The following is a 26,623-nucleotide window of genomic DNA, read 5'->3' on the forward strand; positions in this document are numbered from 1 at the left end:
ATTAAAGGATTTGCTTAAATTAAGTGCTTACTTGGAAATGTTCTTGCTTTTATCCAAAATTACTTGCAGTGCAGTAAATACATTGATCACACAGTGTGTTACCTGGGAATCAAACCCACAACATTTGGGGTGTTGCTTCCTAACACAACACCTACAAAAATTAAGCTCCAGGAACATTTTAGGGTTCACATAACAGCTGCATGATTCCTTGGAAAGTAAAAAAGTTAATTTTACGTCATAGCAGTGTTCTAAAGATTAAAAAAGTTATGTGTGGGACTTTCATAAGGTCCTTCTGTGAGGATGTAGAACACTTTGAGGTTATACCAGCAGGTCTGTGTACACCTGGAATGAGTGTTGAGTGAGAGAGAGCCTGAGATCAGAGCGCACTCGCCACCATGGCAGGCTCCGCATTAGCGCTCGCGCACAGAGCTCCACTAAACGTCAAATCAAGCAGCAATTTCACGCATGCCTGACGTCAGCACTTCGATTAGGAGAGCGCGAGAGCGACAGGCGAGGGAAAATAAACTTCACGCACACTTTGGGAGAAACCATTCGGCGATCGCTGTTTTTTCTCCCTCCGCTCGGTGAGTAGGAGAGCCGGCCCGCTGCTGCAGGCATGCTCAGCTGAAGGCTCTTGCAGTTGGAGCCGCTCGCAGCCACTGACGCCGGGCGCAGGCGAACTGCGACGGCCGCGCCAAACGAGCACCAGGTAAGACGCATGGATTTTAAACGTTTAAATGTACCGATCTGCGGGTTGTGCATGCACGCGTTTGATTTCTTAAGGAGCGGCGTGCGCGTGTTTACCCCCCCAAGGCAAAGCGCGTCTTGATAAACACACACTCAAGCCAGAGACGCGTCTGCAAAAACGGCACCGAGAGACGGAAAACAAACCCGTCTCCGTGCGTTAACCGGACACCCGGTTCAAGACGCGGGTCTAGGCCGTTTACGCGTTGATGTTGTTGACATGGGAGGAACGCGTGAAAATTATGACAGCGCCGTGTTTTGCTGCGCTTACTTTCTGCAATGTGATTTGTGTACCTGCGGCGTTGCGTCGCGTTCGGTGCGCTACACGGGAGTGCGCATCGTTCGCAGACTTTGAAAGCTCGTTCTCGGGCGGCCTGTTTGATGTATACTGTGGCACACACACACGCGCGCACACACTGCAGTATGGCTTTGCCAGCATAGCACGTTTGTGATGCTGATGCTGCTGCTGATGGTGTAGGTCAGGTTACGCGCTTGCACGCGTGGAGCTGCGCGGGTTTGTGGCGCAGTGAAATAAGGTGGAAAATGCGTTTGAGTTGCTCTCTATGTTATAGGTTTTCTGGGGAAAGAGGTTATGCGTTAGGGTGTCACTCTGCCTTACCCAAGCAAGCACATCCACCCCACCTCTATCTCGCGCGCGCGCTCTCTCTCGGCTAAGTTCTGAATTCATTCTGATGTAGCGGCACATGGTCGTCGTTTTACAGTCGGACTCTCTATAATGCAGAAGTGATGGAGGAGGGATTGGTTTTCTCACCTGCTTGTATGCTGACTGAAGCTACCTGTCTAGTGTACACTAGAGAATAGGAGAAAATATGTGGGACAAGTCTATAGTTACAAAACTATAACATTGATATTTTTATTTTAGCCAAGTTTGTGACACTGTTGAGATCCTTTCTGAAACTATAAAAATATGACACGTGCGAGATTACGGATCTATCTAGGAGAAACATTTGCTTATACATTTGATACAAAATAGCTTATAAACATATTGAGGTGTTATTTTTCTCTCCTATGGGTGTGTGCATGAAAATGCATGAAAAATACACAGCTGTTGTCAAGATGTAAGGTATAGTCCATCATTATGTTGTGAATGCATTTTTGTTTACCTAGTTAAAGTGATTAAACTTTACTGTAGTAAGATTTGAGTTTAGAGATGTTAAATTAAGCATATACTAGTTAAAATGCATGCAGATACGTATATCCCAGCAGTCAGTAGTGAGTACATTGATATATCAATAAGACCCAAAAGCACAAGATGAAGGGATTAAAGTCTTGAACTGATGAATTTTGTCATATCAGTGTTTTCTGAAGTCTCCCTCTGGGATACAGTCAATAGTTGTAATTATGAACCTCCATTCCAGTGGTGATGCTGTAGCACTCTCATATTCGATCAACATGAGGCTGCAACACCCCTTTTTCTACCCAGCAACACCGATGTGCTATCATTGACAGCAGTTGTCATGGTCAAATCACACTTTGACTACTGCCGTCGCTCTTCCAGGATCCTTGCGAATGAATTTGGAGCATCACTGCGCCTCTTATACGATTATACCTGCATTCGTGTTGGTTTTGAACAGAATGCAGTTGTGAAGGGAGGTGGCTGCTTTTAACTGTGTCATACAGTAGGTGGTTAGGCAGAGGGAAGAGTGCGCTGAACAGTATTCCTTTTGCATTTCACTCGGGCTCGATTTGGTTTAGATGGTAGTTAGTTGTGGTTACTGCTAAACGTGTGGTCAGATTAAAATGAATGTGATTGGATGCTCACAGTGATGATGTCACTGCCACAGCACACCAATCGCAGCTCAAGCTGGCATGGGAAATGTACTTTCAACCTCTCTGTGACTCTCTTGTCATCAGTGTGTTTAAGACATATGTGTGCTGGTTGTGATAAACCCACACAGATGTTTTTTTTTATTATTGGGAGGATCAGCACGCTCATAACACGTAATGTGGTTTATATGTCGTTTTGTGCAGGAAGTTGTGAAGTAAATACTGTTAGGGTGTTAAATCTGGCAACGCATTATATGCGCTGACAGACGCGTGCACATGTTTTGAGCAGAGGTCTTACAGAGGTCAGGTGCGTGTGTGTGTTTACAAGGAAAAGTTAAGCAGACATCTGCCTAGTTAAAGCTGGATCTAGTCAAAGCCTCGAGCGTAGCTGCTGTTATTGCACATCTTACTGTGAATTCAGCCCGACCTCATGCCACTCATCAGATCGATCCGAGTGTAACTCAAGCGTGTGTTTAGGCAGTGACACATGTGTACGTGTAAACAGAGCCACCACAGAATAAAGTCAAGGTCATTGTCTCAGTTTCACTTTAAGCACGGTTCAAGGTCACGGTCGGGATCAAAGGTTACTGCTGCAGTATGGGACCTTTAGCATCAGGGTGTAGTTCGGATGTTTCAAATCACCATGGAAACAGGGGCAGCTTTGTTTCATAACATTAATGCAGATGCAGCGCTTTTATACAGTCAACTTATTGAACCTTTTTTTATCAAATCTTTTTTGTCACGGTTATGAAATTTGGCTGACGGTTAATTGTCTAATAAATTGTGACGATTATGACGTTTATTTGCTTTGATATTTAATTCTCATAATTGTTTTGTATGTTCATGAAATGAGGTTTACCTGGCAGTAAATATTAATACACATAACACATATTTAAAACTAATTATTTAATGAATATATCTTAAAAAAAAAAAAGAAAATTCTTCATAAGAAATAAACAAAATAAAGTGTCTAAAAATAACTGGAAATAAAAATGCAATCAAAATAAACTGACTGTAGCAGTAGCCAATCCGAAAGGTCATATTAGTACTGGACCACATGTCTGTAGTGCCTGCAAAAAAAATCTATTCCTTACAGATCCTTAAAGGTGGAAAAGAGGATGTTTGTTTAATACATTTTTGCAATATTACTTGAAACTGTCTTTACTAAATGATAAAAGACTATTTATTGGGTGCACTGAAAGTATTAAATTTAATATATTTCATGTGTGCATAAGCTAGGGCCTTAAAAACATCAGCCACTCGTTGACGTAATCATCGCATGAGCGATTGGACCTCTGGCTTGTCAATCACTGCCATTAAGTTCCTTGTGAGAGACGTGCACGCTCCAGTAACTTTACACGAGTGACGCGCATAGCGCATGAAACTCTGTCTTAAGTTTCGTTTTGTTTTCATTGTCGATCCTGCTTTCCTCCTCAAATTTGCACCACGGAAGAGAAGAAACCCGAAGGAGGACGTAAAAGAAAGACTTTTTAAGTCGCTGAGAAGAGGAGAAAATCGCATAAGAACGTAACTTAATGTAACCAGAGTCGTTATTGGAGAAACATTTCAACACTGGAGAGCAATGAAGGAACAGAGAGGTGTCAAGACAGACGCGCAAAAATTCTTCCCGACAGGTAACAGTGATTATTCTTTCTTTGGGGAATAATTATTGTTGTACTGTTATTCGGGTATATTGACGTTGTTCTTGTACTGTAGTTGTAAGACAGTGACCAGTCTGCTAAATGCTAGTTGAAATGGGAGAAGCGTCGAATGATCTAACTTTACGTCTTATGTGTTTATTATCATATCATTTGACATAATGAATCCACTGACGCGACACAGCATATGCCAGTGGTAAACAAACACTCGTGTTCAAATACTCGTGCACGAGTTTTGGAAGGCGTTCCCTAGAAATGAGCTGTGAAGGAGGGAGGCTGTTCTTACGCATGCGCTCATTTAAAAAACTCAGTAACGGTCTTTGGATTCTCGTCGGCGGAAACATCCTCTTTTCCACCTTTAAGAATAGCATCCTTCACTTCCTTAAATTTGGAATTGCTGTTTTGGAAATGTATGTTTTACCTGGCAATACATATTGCTTATCAAAGTTTTTTAGAATTTCTTTAAATGCTGTTTTTTCCACTGTACTGAATGGCTTTGCAATGTATTGCGCTACGCTCTCAGTTAAGAAGTGCCATCTGATATGGTCTCATTTATACAGGCGCTGCAGCTCCCCCTTGTGTTATTTAGAGAGATGTGCAATCATTGCGGTGATCTGAAATCATTGCGATGAGGTCAAACAATCCCGTTATTTAATCATTATACCACGGGTCTGTTGAATGCTGTATTCTGATTGGCTGAGAAATGTTCCGTGGGTATGCATTCATTTCTGATAACCGCACACCTAACTTGTCGAATGTCTTAAAAATAGGCACCAGATCAATGTTTGTGGTAACCGTGGTATAAGAGGAATAATTGACTCCGGTCCTTTGAATTATTTGAAAAAAATGCACACCCGCGGTGTAACAGCACTCTGCTTCGCGTTGTGCCGCATTGTACCTTGGGTGTGCATTATTTTCTTATAATTCAATGGCCCGTCGTCAATTATTCCTTACTTGTGACACCCCTAGTTAAATGTACATGTCGAAATCGATCGAAATCACAACCTTGAACTTCGAATAAAAAAAATTGAATCGTTGATGCTGCCAAGCCCCCATGTCACATTCATTTGGCTTGCCAAGCTTTTGTAGTGTAAACGCACATGTGGTTGAATGTGTTCGAACAGCCACAGAAGACCACCCTCTCTCCACCCATTTATCTAATCTGAGGTACTGAACACAATGTTTTACGTCTTTTCTGACTTCTGGCGTGAACATACGGTAAACAGCGCTATTTGAGCCGTTCATTGATAAAACTAAAGCGGCTGATCTCCACAGTTTCATTTTGCAAGCGTGTGAAAGTTGCGCAATCTTATTTCATCAATTGCGCTGAAATATCAGAGAAAGCTCTAACATATACAAGTACAAAACACTGAGCAGCATGTTTACTTACTACACAAGCAGTGGACTCTGACATAATATTAGTTTGCGTTCATATAAACTCATCATTACTCCCGCTCGCGTTTAAATGACAAAGTGCAAAGTCCTGATAGGAATGTTCATCTAACAGGAAGTTTCGTTTTGTCAGGTATGCGCGTGTACCATATTTTTCCACTGGCAGCACAACTAACATGGCAGGGCTTCTCGGGGTTTAAGGTCAGATATTATATTTCATAAAAGTCTAGTCTAAAAAAGGCATAGCATTTTTTGTGCTGTCATTAAAAAAAAGGTAAAAATCGAGAATCGAATCGTGACATTAGAATCGAAAATGTAATTAAATCGAGGATTTGGAGAATCATGACACCCCTAGATATTATCCACCTCATTTACAGAAGGATAAAATCTTGTTCCGCATGACTTTTTTGTTTAAGAATATCCTGCATCGCTGATAAATACAGACTCTTTAGGAGTTGGTGTTACATAATAAAAATCACATTATATTTATGAGTGATTGTATAATTGCAGGTATATTTGTTGTTCAAAGTCATTATTTTTCTCTGCTTTATTCAAATATTTTTTATTATTTTAATAATTAGGTGAAAAGCATTAATTCCTACTGTCTGTATGAGAGAGAGAGAGAGAGAGAGAGAGAGAGAGACTCTGTGTTTAACTGTTAATTCTGTTACATCCTGTCAACACTGTAACTCTACGTTGGTAACAGAATTTGATGGTAACAGAATTAACATCGACAAATTCAGGAAACGGGAAAGAAAATCATGATATCTATATATGCACACAAACACATATTATTATTTATTATCCTTATTTTATCACTGACCGTTTATCTTCAGTGAGCTTGAGTTTTGTTTGTTTTTGTCTTCTTTTTTAGACTTGTATAGTTTTTTGTGATATTGGTGTTGGTAAGAAGAATTATGAAAATTCTATGGCATTAAAGATTTTATTAATATAAAAACCTTATGAAAAGAAAACTCTTCGATGCGATACATATCATTACCATGATTATCATGATTTTGGTCATATCGCCCACCCCTAGTTATGGCATGAAACATCTTATTATTAAAATAATAAAAAATATATTTAAAAAAGGAGAAAAAATTATCCCTTGGACACCAAAGGTACCTGCAGTGATATAATCACTCTTATATGCTTTTCTGATTAATTGCAACTTTGTGAATATCTTAAAGACTTTTGCAATGGTTTTGCAATCACTCTTTAACTCATGAGCATTAAATATGTCTCTCAGATTTAAAGGTACAGTGTGTATTTTTATGATGAGAAAGTCAAACAGAAACAGAAGTGATTTGTAACTATAAGGTTCATTTCTTAATGTCTAAACATGGTGCATCCTGCCCGACCTGATGTGTGATTTTTTGCATTAGCCAGTGTTGTGAGTTTTGGCCTAGGCTATCTATATAAAACTGACAGATGTGGGAGTGTTCGTTATACATTTTTACAATTCCATTTAATGGCCAATATTGTGTAGAAAATTCAATACTTCACATTTACCTTTAAGTGGTGAAAACAATTTAAATAGTTTAGTTTTTTGTACATATTACATTGAAACACATTATACATTTGACAGAATTGCTATTCGAGCAAAGAACACAGCATGTTGATCCCACAAAAAAAGTCCCATAAAATTGCCCGTGTGCCTTCTGTGCGAATGCAAGCACTTCGCGTGTAGGTACGTGTACACCAGCTTTTAAACGCAGCTTTATGTCGACTGTAGGCACTTGCCAGCTTTTTTCAACTGAGTGCTTTGGTTACTATGACACTTTGTTGTGATATATGTCCCATCCTCTCAGCCACTGTGATTGGACGGTCGTGTGAGAAGTGACATTGATGAGCTGAGCGTTTCACCCAAAGTTAAAAAATGTTTAACTCTCGGCGATGAACATGGAAAAATGGGGAGTGGCAGCACTCAATGTGGACAACTCGCCAGCTGCTGGCGTTTTTTGAAAAGTGCAGCGCTTCCATTGGACGATTCATATTATCAGAACTCGTCCAGTGCGAACAAAAAGCATAAACAATGTCGTAAAAGGCGTGCCATAGTGAGGATGTGTGTGTCATCGCAGCAATAAGTTATAGTTCAGTTTTTTTACACAGGGATTTAAATGCAGATTAACATTCATGACAAAAATATCTGCAAACTTGAGTGAAGCAGAGATCAGGGAACTCATCTCTATCCATGCTGAAGCTGAGATCATTCAGTATAACAGAACCATGCATCACTGCTCCTTTATGATCTTATCAGAAACAAAAATGCACACATGTGGTTTCTCAAGAGAGAAATCACGAATAATAAGCAAACTGTAGATGCTGCAGAGAAAATGTACCAAGTGCAGGACTTTAAATATGCCAGGGGTAGGTAACGTTGGCCCTGGAGTGCCGATGTCCTGCAGAGTTTAGCTCCAGCTCTAATCAAGCACACTTGAACAACTAATCAAGGTCTTATCAAGGTTGGAGCTAAAATCTGCAGGACGTCGGCACTACAGGACCGAAGTTGCCTACCCCTGAACTACGCCATGTGTCTTTACCGGATCTTTACGGCATGTGTGTGAATGCACCCAGATTCCGTAAAATCATTGGCAGTGTGTTGTAGTCAAGTACATCTCGAGTCCGAGTCAAGACCAACTCAAGAGATCGAGTGTCGAGTCCACATCCAGGTTTATTTGGACTCAGACTTTACTCGGACTCAATCTCTGGTCTTGACTTGAACTCGACTGCAATGAGAAAATAAGATTGAAAAACAGGGGTTTCCTCCATTTGAAAATGCATATCTGCACATATGAGCTGATAGAAAACTTCCATCTGTACATTTCTGGCAGAGCTTCGTTGCTGAGGAGGAGTCATATCAGACCATACCAATATAGACAGTATTGTCTCATTCTGTATCTCACTGGGAAAAATACTGACATATTACCAAACTCGAATTACCGCCCAGCAATACAGTACGTAGGTTTAAACTTTCTTGTGCCCAACCAAGAAGATGCTGAGACTCTGCAGAGCAGATGGTTATTGTTTTACAGTGAGTCTAATGATCTCTCTATCTCTTTCTCTCTTTTTCAGTGATGGCCTCTGCTGAGCAGCTGTGTCCCCACCCGCTGCACCAGCACTGCCCATAGGCCACACACGCATACACACATACACAACGCCTATAGCCTCCCTTTCCAACACGTCCTTACACACACACACTCCACCATGTACAGTGTGGAAGACCTGCTGATCTCTCATGGATACAAACTGCCCAGGAGTGCACCTGCCTCCTCCGCTTCCGCTGCGCCTTATGACAATCGAAACAACGAATGTCGTCGTGACAATATAGAGAACCGGCCCACTGCTAGTGGTGCTGCCGGTGGTGGTGGTGCTCTGAATGGATTTGGGACAACTGAGGGGGGAGCGGACGGCAGGACAGAAGCGAGCACCGGGGTGTACCGACCTGCGCCGGTCAAGGCTTACCCAGAAAACAACAACAATATTAACGAGGGCCACGACAGAATTCAGCGGAGATTGGAGGTTCCTGTTGCTTTCCTTGGTGACTTGCAACCTCTGGGCGACTCTCTTGCTACAGACAGCGGGTAAGTGTGGGTCACACACTATAAGGGTCATTTGATGTAAAGTGTTAATGTGTAGTGAAGTTTAGGGGTTTAAGATTGGGACTGCTTGATTATGGTCGTCATATAATTATTTAACAAGATTACTTGCCTTTAGAAGTGCCTTACAAGCACATTGGTCCAGCAGCATGCGATTTACATCTTAATCGCACGATAATTGTTTTAGCTTGATTATCTTTAAATCAAAAATTTAAAAAGAAATTTAAAAACGATTAATTGCACAGCCCTAATCCAAGTTACTGTCTTGTCTAGAGCTGTGTTTCCTAATAACGGTTGAACTTAGCACTTAAGAGTAGGGATGTAACGATTCAACTGTGTGTCCCATTAAGAATGCCTGTCTGAAATCGATTCGGAATCGTAAGGCTGCGATTCTTTGTTTCATGCACAGCTTGTACGTGTACTACGGGATTTGGTCAGTAGGAAGTCCTTATCAATCTAAAATCATTATGAGTCGGAGTCGTTTATAACGTGCATTTAAAAAAGCAACACTCGTTAAACAAAATCATTTAAAATATTCTTTATTATCATGAAAATACCTGAAACAATTTGAAGAACAGCGATATAAATATTCCTGTAGACATTTCCTGGAATAGCATTCGTAATGCTACTTCTTCTGTGGCACAAAGGGAGTTTCTGCACGGGAGCGCCCCCTGGCGTTCGGTTGTGCCTGGATTTCACCGTAATTCATTCAAATTCATTCATTGAGAAAACGCGCATTTGCACGAATAATCGTTACACCCCTACTTAAGAGCGCTTTCTATAAGTGACTTTATGAAAGTTCGTTGTTCATTTACATGCGTTTCCCAAAAATGCACGTAAAACTTAAGATCGCAGCTGGGATTCAAGTGCTACTTACGAAATGCACTTGAAGAGTTTGGTTCCAAAACACAATAAATCCATTTTGACTAATTTTTGTAAAAACTTTTCTATACCAAGAAAGTGTCAAGATAAAAACCACTATTTTCTGTTACAAACTTTCACATAGCATCTTTAGGTTATAAAAACATTAAAAATTCAAATGCATAATTTGATTTTCAAAGATTTATTATAAAGCAAATTATTTTTTCCACAAAATGCAATAAATACATGACTATAAATGCTACAAAATGCTATAAATCTATTGAATCAATATATTAATGTACATTCATCTTTGCCATTTTATATTCATTTAGTTGAACAGTTGTACACACTGATTAAAAAAAAAACATTAAATGGCATTAACCAAAACACTTACTTGTCATATTAAGAACACTGTCATTGCTTGTTTGGGATGTCGTTGTTGAACTTTTTTGCCAGCGATCAGCTATAAAATGTTTGGTCCTGCATGATTTTTGTTGGCTTCGCGTAAAATAAAAGTTTTTATAAGATCCCCTGGGGTCAACGTGTTAGCATGACAGAAGCTTGATGCTGTCGGGGGAACAAGCATCCTGATTTTTTCCTTCACCCGAGTGCCTCTCACGTAAAGTATTAGATGTTGATGGCTTACGTTTGTTTCCCGTCACAGAAAACAACCACAGGTTTATCAATGCCATCAAAGTATTATTTTGTTTTTGTTTGTTGACCATGAAGTACAAGATGAGGAAAACTAGGAGTCTGTGTGTATTCAACCCGCCGTCATTGTTTGTTTACAATGCATGGAATGATGCGCTGTGATTTGTTGAGCGGATTTATTGCGTTCTGTAGAAAAGGAGGAGTGGTGTTTATTGCGTTTTGGGAAAAAGGGGAGAAAAGATGACAGAATAACACAGCGGATATTGGATTTTGCGTAAAATTAAGAATTTATTTTAAAATAATGACCTAATATAATACTGATTTTGGCAGTAACTCTTTTTTTTAAATGGCATTTATCGCGTTTTGGAACCAAACTCTTCACTTGCAGTTGCATAAATTCGAAATCAAATTAAATGTAAATTTATTGTTGGAGTACTTTTCACAATTTTTTATTGTATCAAAGCAACTTTACGGAGTAATGCAAACATATACAGTACTTTGCAAAAGTCTAAGGCCACCATGCCAGAATTAGATTTGTTGTTTTTACAATGTTAGAGTGATCATATAATTATTTCTGCGTGTCCTTTAATGGAATACATCTAGAAAATACAGGAAATGTGTATAGTAGGGATGCAACAATACACTTAGTTCACGGTTCAATAAAATTTTCGGTTCTTGTCCACGTTTTTCGGTTCACTTTCGGTTCTGATGCCTTGGCCTATTAAAGTGTTTTTTAATTATTCTATGCTTAGGTAAAAGGAACAGTGAGATGTTAAGAAGCAAAAATACTGGTTTTAATTGCAGTTCTCTTTATTTTATGTAAATGCAAAAATCATCTTACACATTTCTAGTGTATTGATACAATAATATAAGATATAATTAAATAAAGACATATAAAAATGATATCATATTCAAACTGGGGAACATGTGAATTCATTACATTACATAAATTGGCCATTTTACAACTGTACTTCGTAAAATAAACTTTACATTGTAAATGAAGGCTATACCTTACTGCACTACTGTTAAATCCAACATCATTGGTTTAGAAACCAAAAATGCTTTCCTCAATCAGCTTACTGGTGGGATTTATTTTAGCATCATGCGCATTCTCTTCTTGAGTTGAACTTATTCAACTTGCGCGGAAGACGTGTTTTAGGCAAATAATGTGCTTTTGCATCAATAACAAGCATCCACACCTCAGATTTAAAAGACAATCGTGCTGCTTTTTTGTTGTTGTCGTACTTCTGTTGGGTGTGTGTGCACGCGAATGAAATCTGACAGCATTGCAAGCAGAGTTGAAGCAGAGTTAACGCAGCTAGCGCACAGTGACTGGATATCAACTCGCTGTGGCACATTAACAAAAGTGCAGGGATTATAAAACTGACAGATTTGAATGGATGAACCGAAATTGTATAAAAAATGTAAACTGAAGTGTAGTTTTAGGGTTAATTCCCCTTCCACTTGAGCAATAGCAGGAAACTGCAGGATCTCTTATGGTGCATTCCCACCAGCCACGTTAGAGGCGGCAAAACGCGCTATTCGCGCGTAGTTGGACGCTTGAACATTTGAGTTCACTTGCTTCATTCGCGCATGAAATTGTAGTCATTCGAGACATTCATGCATTAATTCGCGTCATGGGAGGGGCTTCTGCGACTCCGCTCGCTTCCCGTAATCACATCACTACTAAAGCAAGGTCCTGATTGGTTAATGCAGCGCGGAAATCCGCAGAAGTTCAGATTTTTTTAACTCATGCATTTCCCGTTGCAACGCTCAATTTAGGCGGAAAGCGCGCCGCAGGATGCCTAATCGCATCTTTGCATTGACTAACATGTAAATCACTCGACTTGCCGCCTCTACCACGTCTGGTGTGAACCCTGCATTAAATATAAATTAAATTAAATCCTAATTTTGAAGAAATTGGTCTTTTCACTTCATTCTGCTTAAAAACGCTCAAGAAGGTCACACTAAACACCAACGACGCCTAAAGAAGACATTTAGTCCTGAAAACTACATTTTTAATTTTTTTGTACATATTTCCTGTATTTTCTGTTTGTATCTTAATAAAGTAGATTGAAAAATAAATATGGATTGACATTAAAACTTCTAATACAACAAGTCTGGTGGTGGTGGCCTGAGACTTTTGCACAGTATTTTATATAAAAAATAAATAATATAGGATGTTTGGGATTATTGCAATTAAATGCAGCATCAAAACACTTTTGATCCTGAATCTAGAATTACACTGCAATTTACAATAATAGACCCTAATGACAATTTGCGTATGGGGTGTCGTACAGCACTGCACTTAAGATAGCTTGATCTTAAAATAGGGTCTTTAATGCTTCAACTTAAATTCATTTCAATTTGTTAAAGGTTATTAGCCTTGCAAAAAACACACATGAATTTACACATTTAAAATGCGCACTTTTGTGTTAATATTGAAAAAACATGTAATATGTTATAACCTACTAATAAATAATATGCGGCGATACGATATAAAGCATGTGATATGTTACTAACATAAATATTTCACATTCTTCCTGGGAAAACCTTTTAATAAAATTACAAGTTTGGCTACAGTAACCATAGTTTTTTTTATACTCCAATATATCATGGATACTACATTTACTAATACAACCATTACTCATTTTTGTAAGGGAGGAAAGCATCACTCTCTCTGTTTTGCCAGTTTTTGTGCAACCTGCATCGACCTGAAACTTTAATAATCCATAAATTTTTTCATATTTAAAATTATGCCGTTTTTGAAAACCTTTGAGATATGCACATTTGCGATATTTTGATAAATCTTGCAGCCCTAGTATAAATCCATATGTCAGATATTTGTCAATTTTGGAATTAATCGGAATCACTGTGTCCCCTTGTGTGTGTTTCAAAAGTGCCTTGTCAATGAATAATACACCACTGGCACTGGACACCCCAACATCTCCCCATGGCATAATGAGCCAATTATATTATGGATGCATTTGTGGTCAACACCACATGAAAGTGACACATATAGAAAGTGCATGTACCCTGACTTTTAAATGCCCGGAGGCATAAATGTATTTACACAAAATTACTATCATGGGTAACAATGTGTCACATGCTGAAATGATGATTGCTGATTTGCAGGCACAATGAATGGAAAAAAGCAAGTTGACTGTCATGACAGAGCTTGCCACGGCTCAGCAGTGTAACTTTCTTGTGATGGTTCATTGTACAATGTTTATGTCACAGTCAAATGTTTTGTAAATGGTTGCAAATACACCTCCAGTACTAAAATCCTGCATTGGACTTGCTTTTACTCACCAGATTTATTCTACTTACCAGATGTTTTTGGCCATGCATATTTGAAAGCCACTGCTAATATTTACTTGTTTCACAGTATAATACAGTTTTGAATAACAATAATATTACTATCATGCAGTATACTTTACCATTTATATCATACATTTACTTTACTTTATTTGTAAACAAGCCCACATAATCCACATACATCTCAAATACTCTTCTCCTATTGGTTGTAACAAAACCAGTTACCATGCATGTGTAAATGTGTACCATGTGTAAATAAAATCAGGACATAAAAACTCCTACAAACACTTGATTATGCTCTACCTTACTACTTTTAGGCTAGTAAGTTTATATATATTTTTGTATTCCACTTCACTGCTTAAGTGCAGGCATTACTTTAGAACAGTGGTTCTCAAACTTTTTCAGTGTGCGGCCCCCCTTGTGTATGGTGCTACCTTCGCGGCCCCCCCAAAGAAAATTTACGACAAATTTGTTCTAAAAGGTAACATTTTAATTAAACAAAACATATTAAATTAGACAAAGTAGTGCTGTTGGTTAGTAGCCTTATTTTTTAAGGTTTAATTACACAGAATTCATGATAAATTAATGTATTTTATAAAATGTCATAAAACTGGAGCTCCCCTGGCACCATCTCGCGGCCCCCCCTGGGGATTTTAAATGTTTTACTTTTAAAATTCAACAATACAAGGGCTGCCTTAATTAATGATCTGTATTTGTCTGTGCTTCTAGGTTCTACGATGCCCCCAGCCTGACATTCTCTGAACATGCAGATGAAAGAGATATTTCATTCTGGAGAAGGAGAGGACAGGACTTTGGTGCGCTACTGGACTATGCTGATCCCAGGGAGCTTAGAGTGTCTGGAGGATTGTGGCGAGGCCCGGTGCTAGGCGTTGAAGAGCTGAGAGCTGAGAGGCCGCTGGCACGGTGGGAGGAAGGGCCATGGTTACGGGAACCAATAGACTCGGGCCCAGAGACTTTACGTGTGACTGGGGAGCGAAAATGCCAGAGCCTTGGCACAGAGGAATGGCGCCCTGCAGTAGGGCTGGGTCGGCAGTTGTCAGATGGAGAGGCTGAACATTGGTCTCTGGAGCAGCAACACCGCCTTCGACCAGCAGAGGGCAGTGTTACTGCCACAGTGCGAGCCAAGTCCCAGTCGCTCCCTCGAGTCCTTTCCCCCGAGGATCCACACTATGGAGAAATTCCTCAAACCAGTGCCCCAAATCATCCCCCTACACAAAGAAGTAGTAGCTCTGCACCATATGGTCGATACCACAGTGAGTGGCCAGCAGGGGAGAGGTGGAGTGGACAGACCCAAAGTCACGGCCCCGCTGCAGTTGTACCAAAGCCACGATTCAGCCGCCCCGTCAAACCTCCGTCTTATGAGACTCACCAGCAAAACAGGGGGAGCTGGGAAACTCTGTCATCTGAGCCTGTGTCCAAACCCAGGGACCGGTCAGTGTGTTTCACTCAGAATTTTGAACCACTCAGAGACAGGTCTGGTTGTTATTCTCAGAGTGCAGAGCCTCTGAGAGATCGGTCCATTTGCTTTTCACAGAGTGCGGAACCACTCAGAGACCGCTTGATGAGCCACTCTCAGAGTGCTGAACCACTAAGAGACCGATTTATCAGTCATTCACAAAGTGCAGAACTTCTGCGGGACCGCTTTTTCACCCATTCACATAGTGCTGACCTGTTAAGGGACCGATCACTTTGCTATTCTCAGAGCTCAGAACTGCTTCGAGACAGGTCCATTTGTTACTCCCAAAGTGCAGAACTTCTGAGACCAGAAGCATATAGGGCAGATCTGTTTTACCATGAACTGACTGGCATGGAGCCACCTGGTTACATCCCACCTCCCTCTTACAGGAGATTCCTGCCACCCAGGAGTGGACAGAACTACAGAGCGGACTCTGCACTTGTTCGGTGGAAGCGTGAGCCAGTAAGTGCAGAGATGGGCCAGTGGTTTTCCAGGACCTCAGGATTGTCCTGGTCAGAACGGCGTGAAGACCGAAGCATGGCGGTAGTTCCGAGAAGGCCTGTGCATCCAGGGCCTGTTGTACCAAGCCGTCCGGGACTTTTCCAATATGTCCAATTTGATGACCCGCGTATCAGGCAAGTCTCAGGGGGGCCCTGTGGAAACTCACTCACAGACGCGGACAAGATCCGTCACGTCAACAAAGAGCTTCCCTGCGCTGCAACTTTAGGACAATCCACACTTGATAGTGCCTTTCTCCCTTCACAGGGACAGAGTCTTAGCACGGACACTAACAAACCGGCTCTCACTGAACAGGAGAACTCTAACCGCTGGCACAAGGGAATGAACAAAGGCAGTGACACTGTAGCAACTGATCAGAGCTGTGTCAAGTACCCTGCAGCCTTTCAGACCAGACCTCTGCAACCAATCGTTAAAACAGACAGAGGAACAGAGCAGCAGAATAAAGTAGACAGAATTGCAGACCAGGTCAAGGTGGAGGGAACAACAGAGCAGGTAAAAGTGGAGAGAGGTGCTGAACAGATAAGAACAGACCAAATCAAAGTGACAGAGCAAGTGAAAACCGAAAATAGAGTTATAGAACAAATCAAATTGGAAAAGCCTACAGATCAAGTCAAGCCAGATAGGTTTACTGACAAGCAAATAAAGGTGGAAAGGTTAGCTGACCTTATACAAGTAGACAGAATCCCAGATCAAATTAAGGCTGACAGATATACGGACAAACAAATTAAGCCTGAAATCAAAGCAGAGAAAATGTCTGAAAAGCCTGCTAAAGCTGACAGAATATCAGACAAGCAAAGTAAAGCTGAAAGACTTCTAGAAAAACACTTGAAGATAGATAGGATTTTAGAAAAACAACTTAAGGCAGATAAAATGTTAGAAAAACAATGTAAGCCTGAAAAATTTGCAGAGAAGTCGAATAAGGCTGACAAACAGGGAAAAGCAGACAGCAGTACAGACCAGATAAAAGGTGAGAAAAACACTGACAAGGCTGGAAAAGCTGACAAATCCATGGATAAAGGTTCCTCAGAGAGTGTTTCAACTGTAAAGACAGAACCAGTGCAGGAACCTGAAAAAAAGAGTGTAAAAAAGAAACTCAGTGAGACTATTTTCTGCCTTGTGTCTGTGCCACTTTCACAGTCCAGTGCTAAATCTAGAGATCAAAACAACAATGAAGAGAAGGAACCTGACTCTCCTCCAATTCCTCCTCCTCCTCCACCAAGCTCCTCTAGCGAGAACAGCAACACTCTCGGCTCCCTGCCAAACCAAAGCCTAAAAAGCACATCCACCACATCTACTGACTTGGAGCTACAAGCACTTACGCTAGGTAGCTCTGGAATAGGCAGTGGGACCAGTAGCATAGCCACAAGGAGGGCTCATCGCAGAAGGAACTCACGCTCCAGAATCATTAAGCCAAATCCACATGATGAGCTCAGACGGTATTCCGGAGCTTGGCCAGGGGATCAGTACCGTGATCAGGAGACCCAGACAAGCCCTGAGCCCATAAAGAGCAATGCAATCCCAGCTCCTACAAACACAGAAGCACAAGATGCTCCTGCTGCCCCAGAGGTACCAGCTTCTGCTGAGAGTACAACAGTGGCTCCGGGGGCTGCCCCAGGTGAACATGGGGCTCCATCGGCTTCATCAGCTCCATCAGTTCCACCAGCTCCAGCAGCTTCAGCAGCTCCACCAGCCTCAGGAGCTCCCAACCCCAGCACCCCTTACGGGTATCCAATGAAAGGCCAGAAAAGCCTGAAACCATCCAGCAACAGCGCCTTTTCAAGGACAGGTACCTTCTCCAAGAGCACAGGTTCTCACAGACCTCCATTACATCCCCCGCCACACCCTCCACCCCCACCTCCGACCCAGCCTCCATCACAACCTCCACCTCCCCCACCAACACAGCCCCCACCTCAGTCCCCACCATCAGAACAGCCCGAAGAGGCAAAGTCAGCCACATGCCCAAACCCAGAGGCTTCTAGTCAGATCATTCTGAAGCCGGTGAGTCGGCGACCTTGGGATGCCATTGAGGAGCTTGATATGATCAATAAAGAGTTGCAAGATCAAGCAGGTAAGCAGCCTAGCGTGGACCAGTGCATTGAGGATCTAAATGAGGCCTACAAAGATATAATGGAGCTCAGCACTGCCAGCAATAACCTTCCCAACCGTTCCTCCATGCAAATTCCTGATCGTATTAAATCCAGGCTGTCAACAGATCCACTTGGAATTCCTGCAACCGCACTTCGCCCTAGCTTGGTGCCTGGAGGTGACCCAGAATATAGGGAGGTGAAGAGCGCCTTTTCCCGTCCATCAACTGGGAAAAGTGTAAGCTTTAGCAAACAGCTAAGAGAGGAGATTTGTCCTGTTCCTCCCCTTCCAGAACCAGGTTTTAGAGATTACAAAACAGTCATGTCCCAGATAACACAACGCAAAGCCTGCAGGTCAGTGAAACTGGAAATGCTAGCCCCAAGAGAGACCCAAAGAGATGATGATTTCATTTTACATACCTCCTCCACTTCTTCCATGCCAGCTGAGCTCCCGTGGGGAGACAGACAGCCCATGCAGGATGCCTCCACTCTAACCAGTCCCCCAGACTATGAGCACATCTGTCAAACTCTCCAAATGACTCGTGACTCTGGAGCTGTTAGCCGAGCTTCTGTCAGATCAAAACCAGGGAGTGCCATGAGTGTCGAAACCCCTCAACATGTTCCCATTCCTGGTAGGCCTCCAGTAGATTCAGAGCAGCCATGTTGTTCCTTGTCACTAGATGTGAGACAGGAGCCAGTCTCTTTATTCAGGGAGGAAAGAAGCTTGGGTTTTAGGAGGGTAACAAGCCAGTCTAACAGATTTCTTAATAATAGGGGTGTACTGTGTAGCATTACAACTGGAAAGCCGGTTGGAGACAAAACGGGTCTAGAGGCAAATCCAGAGGTACCTGCTGACTGGCAGATGCAGTTATCATTAGCTGAAAAACATATTGCTACTCTTATTACAGGAGAGGGTTCAGCAGGAGACATTGATAAATCAAAAAAAGTTAATGTTGATGAAGACATTCACGGCGAGTCAGTTAAGAATGAAGAGAGCAAAAATACAGAGACTAATGTAAAGGATGATATCGTTACTGCTCAGCAGAAACATCTAGAAGTACAAGAGAAAGAAAGGGAGCAAATTAAGATTACTGAAAGTCAACATACTGAAATGACAGAGGATGTTAAAGCAGAGGACACCTCTAAAGAGAAGACACAAACAGAACAAGAAAAATGTGATCATAAAGACCCTAAGACTGAAGAAAGAAACCAAGAGAATAATGAGACCACAGAGGCAAAAAAAGAACCAGAAGTCAATTTGAGAGTAAATAAGGCTGCAATGTGGACCCAATCAGGTGTGGATTCAGAGCTTCGACCTGAATTTCCACCAGAACACCTTCCCCTATCAGTGTTACCTTCCACTAATCGTAGATTGTCTCTAGGGCTGGATTGGGAGATGGGTGGTTGGGAAGGGGAAAGTTTAGGACAAGGTGGCTTCTGGTCGAAAGAGAGACTGTCTCTTGATGCTGAACAGTGGAGTATTTGTGGGGAGCGGATGGGCTTAGACAGTGATAAACAAGAAGGAGGTGGTGAAAAACTGGGTCTGGGGGGTTGGCGTGGGTGTGGGATAGACAGACAAGCTGATTCAGAATGGGACTTGGATACTAATCAACAAGATAGTGGTGACAAAGAGGAGGTTTCAGACACAAAGCAGAAAACACTTAATCACAGTGAAGGTCAGAGCAGTCCAGCCTCTAGCACTAATAAAGTGCAGCATAAACAAGACTCTGCAAATAAAGGCAGTGATAAGGAGCAGAGTCAAGGTTCTGAAGAACGTCAATGTGCAACCATAGAGAGAAGGAGCCGTGGACTTTCCCAAAGAATAGAGGCTCTTTTTACAGCCCCGCCCGGACATGGCTCAGAGGAGAGGCTTGCCCGAATGAGGGAGGTGGACACTGTCTCACGAATGAGACGCCTGAGCCTCCGTAGCTCAGACTCTTGGGATGGACTGCAGGGGGTGGGAAGGTGGGCAGAGTTTGGGAAGGAGGAAGATTGCCCACTTCCTGGCCCACAGGAAACTTTAAACATCACGAAGGGAGATGCCCTTCCCCCAGTTAGCAGTGAACCTAAAGAATCTACAAACGATCAGGCAACTCTAAAAGGTGAGAGAGGTTTTTGTGAATTATTTATGTAGCGTTCTTATAATTTAAAAAAAATTGTTCTATTCATTTTTTACGCACAGTAATATTTAAGAGACAGTAACAGCAGGGCTCCAGTCTGCCACCAAATGGTGGCATTTTGCCACCAAAATTTGAGAGTGTGCCACTGAATTTTACATCCAGTCGCACATGTGCGACCAGTAAATTTGACCTTTTTTTGTGATGTGACACTGAATTTGAAACAGCACATTGTACTTTCTGCATCTATCATTAAAGTATTTATTAGTAATACAGTGGAAATTAGTAGAAATGTGAATATTTGGTTAGCATGTTGATTTACGGTGTGTGCCCCTAAATTTTCTGGTTGCGCCCCTAAAATTTTCAGTTGGGGGCCACTGTGCTCCTAGTGAAAAAAGTAAGTCTGGAGCCCTGAACAGATACAGTGCCAGTTGATTATATCAATTACTTAACTGAACTAAAAATAAAGAAATGCATATAATACAATTGCCTTTGAACATATTCAGAAATGCTGTCTTCTGGGCATCCCTTGTGAGATATCGGGCCCTATTTGCATTTACTCTTAAACGGAATGGTAGATGGGACTCTGATTGGTTTAGTATACATTACACCCAAAACATAACCATGACTCATTAAGAGAATAGGGACCATGCACCTGGCACGCCAACTGTTTTGTCTGTAGTTAAACTAGCAAAAGTGGATTCAGACACGCCCTAAATGCACCTGCGCCATATGCTTCAGACCATGCACTTAGATCATTAAAATAGGCCCACTGACTGTAAACAAGGCCCTTCTTTTTTATAAATTGAGGGCGGAGGCTCCCATTGTTGATTTTAATCATTAATATTGATCTTTACATGACCTTTAACAGTGAATTTTAAAGATATCAAGGTTATATTTTCACAGAATGGTCTTTACTTTATGTAGGATAATTTTATGTAAATCAAACAGTAAATCACATACAAATGACTTCAGCTGGGTTTTTACAAGCAGGGTCACATTTTAGTAAAATTTCTATATAACCTGAAATTGTTACTTTTTGTTCTTTATTTACTTTGAACATGATAAACTAAAACATAATAAATGTTTCCTTCTGCCTTTCTGAAAAAACTGATGTTGTTAGCAAAATTAGCCGGAAATGAAGTGTTTGTACAATAATGTCTGGGTCCAGAGTTCATACATAACATGCTAAACATATGACAGAACTTATGAGTAGTGGGTCTGTTTATAATGTATGACCAGCAGAGGGAGCTCCGCTCTTAAAGTTGAGTTTATTTGTCAAGTCCTAAAATTCCACTCAAATCATAAATTCACTAATATTCAAATTTTAAATGTGTTATTTCCAAGTACATTTGTATGGCGTATAATGCACTTTTTGTCTTTTATTTTGACTATTAGACATTATTGTCTCTTTGCATTGTCAGAGTCCCAGGAGCCCAGCCAGGCAGAAAGGTCGTAGCTGAACCCTAGAGGTCATCCACCTGAGGGACAGCCTCCAGCACTGTGACCTGGCTGTCTGCTAAATGCCTTCATCCTCATATGCTACTAAAACATCCTCAGACATTAAATTGCACACATACACATGCACATACAAGCTCAACGTTAGACACAGATACTCAGAGACATGTCTCTTATGCTAATATTTCCCTCATACAGATACATTCTTACACGTGCATACGTGTATGCAAACAGACACAAGGATACTCATTCTCATGTATGCAGACACTCAAATGCATTCAGAACACATTTGCCACACTGAGACATCTAAAATGGCCTTTTTCTCCGACAAGAGCATTGTGTATCGACTCCACTCCATGTCCACTCTGTTCCAGCTCTGCTGGCTTTCTAAGTGTTTGCTGTTCCACTGCCAGAAGGAGGCAAGTTCCCAACAATGCCCCCCCTCCATATGTTACCGTTGTCATCATGTCCCGTTTCTGTCAGTTCTCACTATTGCCATCCTTTCAACCCCCAGCAAATTTTGGCCGGTTGAATATTGTTAGGTGCAAAAACAAAGAGCGAACATCGTTGTGTTACCTAGAATCATACAAAACAAAGTCTCTGTCTTGCGTAAGAAACTATAGACTGTTTGAAAAGTATGACAGAACAATCAGTGGAGTTTAAAACCAGCCAAAACCAACTCTGCAAGTCCTTTCCTCACATATTTGCATGTTTCTTCTACCCTCAATCTGTTTTTACTAAGACCTCAGTCGTAACTTTTCATCTCACTAAGCTTGCATACATCTTATTAATTTTTCCTTCATCTAGACAGTGTTATCTCTGCGCACCGACGTTAACACCTTTGTTTGTGTCCTCATCGTTCAACGTTCAGTCTCTATGTAGTCGACGTCCTGTGCTACACTTCTTAATTACAATGACCACGAGTGATTGACTTTACACTTTAACCATTATAAATCCTTATATTGCAGTGAACCAGTATCGATCTTTCATCTGTTTGTTTCCCATTCCTCTTGCTGACTGAACCTCACTGTATTTTCTTTAAGATGAACCCCACCCTAACACTGTGTTCTAAGCGTAACACGATGTCAAGCAATTTTTACTCTTTGTCACTGAAGGTAAAAAGCTGCATGAAGTGACGCAAATACAGCCAATCAAAAAAATCAAACCCATTTACATTTATGCATTTGATAGATGCTTTTATCCAAACTGACTTGCAGTGCATTTAAAGGTATTAATATTTGTTCATATGTTACGGCAGCAAAGTCCTTGATTATTACGGCAGAATGAGAGTATAGTTCATAGCCATATATGCATAAAAAAATCACAGCTTTTAATTTTCCGTCTGTCTTAGTACACGATGTAACTACAGAAGAGTCACGTTTTAATAGGAAAAATATCAAAACTCTTTGGTTTATTTTTGAGCGCAATGCTAATGGTCTAATCAGATTCAATGGACTGTGCTAAGCTATGCAAAAAGTGCTAGCGCCAGACCCGGAGATGGGCTGAATGGATCCAAAACTGTAAAAAATCTAATGTTTAACTGGAAAATGAGCATATTTTTTTAAAAAGTGGAGTGTCCATTTAAACATTTAGGTCCATATGTATGTATATAAAAAATATTCAAATATTGAAGGGGACAATTTGGCTGTTTCTTATCATTTGGGAGGGGCTTGTTCCCCTCAAATGTTAAACGTTAATTACATTTTCACTAACAGCCCAAATTTTGCTAGAATTGGTTTCGGTGTATGTATACCTTGGGGTTTAAACCCTTGACCTTTGCACATTTACCAGTTAAACTGCAGAAACAAGCCATTTTGATGGTCTTGATACAACCACTGATGTAGTTTTTTTTACTTGAGTCTTTAATTGAGGATTTTGAGTTAAGAGCAATGAAAACCTATATATATTTTGAGCATTGCTGTTGTAGCAGATTAGGACAAAACTTTGATTATAATGAATGAGAACCCAAAATGCTTTCATGCATCCAACCAGGCACTACAAGTAATTCATCCATGTTGCTTGTATGGCTGAGTTATCCAAGAAGACCAATAAAATCTCAAGTCTTGGATGAAAACTTTGAGAAGTTTGTCGCTTCACTTAGAACACAGTGTTTACAAGCAGTACCTCAACCCAAAAATTCACCCCATGAAACCTCATAAATTCGTCATTCCTTAAAAAAACCATTATGTGAGGACATGCTCGACCCCTAACATCCCATGACTCTCATCTGTCACTTTCTTGTCGTTTGTTGGAACAAGTGGCCCGCTTGTGGAGTGCTTTTGGGGGATGTGGTTACCCCTCTCTCCAATGTCTTTCTTTTTGAGCAGACATGAATGTTTTGTAAATGCTTTTTAAAATTTTGGTATATGCTTATTTTTACTTTACCAAAACCGGTATGGCCGACTTAAGAGAACTGTTTGATTTTGTAATTAATTTTTTTATCACGTTTGTGTCACCTGAGCTGTTTTGCTCCAAATGAGAAGTTTCGCATGAGGTGACAGGAGAAGACGCTCAAAGGCTCTGAACTGTTTTCATTTACCGATGAATCGATCAAAGAAACCATATCGCTCTTGGTTTGAACCCACAGTGCCAGAACTGTCGCAGCACACTGTAACATAAGTCACCGAGCGTAGAGAGATTTGTTCGGTATCGATTCAGAGATGTATCGCAGGTCATACGGAGGCCTGGGTTGAATGAGCAGTATTTGATGTATCAACTTGAAAAGCACCTTGTTAACGTTTTTATCGCGATTGGATTCAAAGAGAATTTTTAGCTATCGAGTGGCCTTTTTGAAACACCAGTAACGATAAGCCTAAGCGAATTATACAAACACCACCAAAATGTTTGCTATCTTAAGTGTCGAAATGTGCATCATGTTTTGAATGTTCGTCTGATATATCAAATACCTTAAATGATGTTGTGTGACCCAGGTTTCACCCAGGCATGATTTAAAATTAGGCGATTGTTTTCAGGCGATGTCGACTTTTTGAAACAGGGTCCAGACAAGAACACAATAACGCGCGTTAGCTACTGTAAAGTTGCGTGTCTATGCCCTAAACCCCCAGGTAACTTTCGGGAAGCAATAAATGCTCAATGAACAAGCGAAACGTGTACAGATAATTCTTACGGTTAAATGTAGACGGTTGCGAAGTAGAGGTCAGGTCTAGATATGTAATGATTTGGATTAGTTTAGGTGAAAGATACTATACAATAATGTGTGATATGTACGGATTTTGCTAATTTTAGGAAAACGAAAAACTTTAAAGATACCATATTATGTTATATGGATTGGAGCGATGTGATACTTTATGAGATCATAATGCATGAATGCTTGAGCAATATTGTCCAACATAAACGCTCATTGGCTGTAGAAAGTCTCGGAAACAGGATGTACTCGTGTTAATCTGTCATCTATCCAAATGTCACTCATAAAAAAGCATTTGAAGTCATGCAGGTGTGCCTGTGCGCGTGTATGTGCGTGTGTGCAAGTGTGCGTGTTGCTTGCTTTTTCGACATCCATAATATTAAAAAAGGCATTTCACTGAATACTTATTTTTCTTATCATTGAAATTGTTAACCAGTCTGCATAATGTATAAAATAAAAGTATATTTTAAATATTTTAAAAGATATTTTGTATTTAACCATAATAATTAATTTCTTCACTCTTGGATCAAGTTGGCATTGTTATGTTGCTGTATAGAATGATAAGAAAATTATATATCTATAATTTTTTTTATTGCTTAAAGTAAAATAAAATACAAAACAAGAAAAAAAGTTGAGTAAATTTAACTTGAATGTTTACAGAGACCTGCAGTGCGTCTCATTTTGGCTCTTGAACCTTGGACTGATAGGGGTCCTCATTGTAAACATTGGAAGTGAATTACAGGATTATGCTTTTTTGAGTTTGTAGTAAATGCTGCAGTAAAGTACAAAAGGCCCGTTGTTGATATTTTAGACACTGTATAGCTGTAATATTTATTGAATTTACATGAACAACAAATTGGACATTAAGTGGATCCAATTCCAGCTGCCAATAGAAACAAGTGGTTCTGTTACAACAAAGTGCAGATATTACAACATTAGAAGTGACTTGTTTGGTAATTACATTTAAAGCTAAATGTGGCCTTATTTTATTTCAGCATTTGTATGTCTTCCATTCAGAATCATGTACTGTTATCATCATAAGCTCGTACCAACAGCTTTCTATAAAGAAATGAAACACAGAAGTCAATAAATAAGAACACGCAGCCAAATATTTTTCATCTTTCTTTGCAAAAACGATAAGTTAATGTTTGGATTTGAAGAATGATGTGTAGCACAGTCACAGGATCTGTTCCCTCTTTCATTGAAAAGGCCATAACTGTTATGATTTCAAGCTGTTTCCATGAGAAAAATATGTAGCATTTTATGCCATTGTAGCATTTAGAGATAAATGTGAAATAGCCACTGAATCATACTGTTTTACTTTCAATAGTAACAGTCAGGATGATGACACTGTCTGTATTTTAAAACACAAGCTGCTTGTTGCGTTTTCATGCCAAGAGTGTCATGAGTTACATTTTTTATGCTAATTTTTTATCATCTGACCTTACTGGATATCATGGTTTGCATTTGCATCCATTTTTGGTTTCATGTTTGTAAATGTTTTAGGCATTTGAAATGTAAATATGTGACATAGGGATGAAAAAAATCGAATTTAATAAACATTTTCTACAATTTAATACTGTGCTGTGTCTGAATTAGATATGTGGTTTGTTTAATCTTTAAACTTTATAGGTACATGTTTTGCATCTGTTTAAGCTTTTAATGAGTATTGTTTTTTTTAAATGCTTCTTATTCTTTTTAGATTAATAAAAAACTTGCAAAATTATGATAAAGAGAAGCTAATTTATCTATATATGTGTCTGTTCATTTGCATAAAGCAAAGTCAGGTGATAAACAAGTGAGTAATCTTTA

General features: G+C 40.3%; 1 protein-coding gene across 1 annotated transcript; it reads left to right on the forward strand.

Moving 5' to 3' along the window:
* Window positions 1-409: 409 nt before the first annotated feature.
* jcadb (junctional cadherin 5 associated b) lies at window positions 410-26,371 on the forward strand. Its single transcript, XM_065276797.2, has 4 exons — window positions 410-709; window positions 8,658-9,166; window positions 14,741-20,193; window positions 21,633-26,371. The coding sequence occupies exons 2-4, from the start codon at window positions 8,790-8,792 to the stop codon at window positions 21,665-21,667; spliced, it is 5,865 nt and encodes a 1,954-aa protein (XP_065132869.1). The 5' UTR covers window positions 410-709; window positions 8,658-8,789; the 3' UTR covers window positions 21,668-26,371.
* The last annotated feature ends 252 nt before the right edge of the window (window positions 26,372-26,623 follow it).

Source organism: Paramisgurnus dabryanus, chromosome 6 (genome assembly GCF_030506205.2).
Source record: "Paramisgurnus dabryanus chromosome 6, PD_genome_1.1, whole genome shotgun sequence".
In the NCBI taxonomy this organism is placed as follows: Eukaryota; Metazoa; Chordata; class Actinopteri; order Cypriniformes; family Cobitidae; genus Paramisgurnus; species Paramisgurnus dabryanus.

What these genes read in the sequence shown, in the direction of transcription:
- jcadb (XM_065276797.2), top strand. Translation starts at nt 8,790, where the DNA reads ATGTACAGTGTGGAAGACCTGCTGATCTCTCATGGATACAAACTGCCC. An exon ending in TCTCTTGCTACAGACAGCGG is followed by an intron (nt 9,167 to 14,740) that starts GTAAGTGTGGGT and finishes CTGTGCTTCTAG; the next exon opens with GTTCTACGATGCCCCCAGCC. An exon ending in CGATCAGGCAACTCTAAAAG is followed by an intron (nt 20,194 to 21,632) that starts GTGAGAGAGGTT and finishes TTGCATTGTCAG; the next exon opens with AGTCCCAGGAGCCCAGCCAG.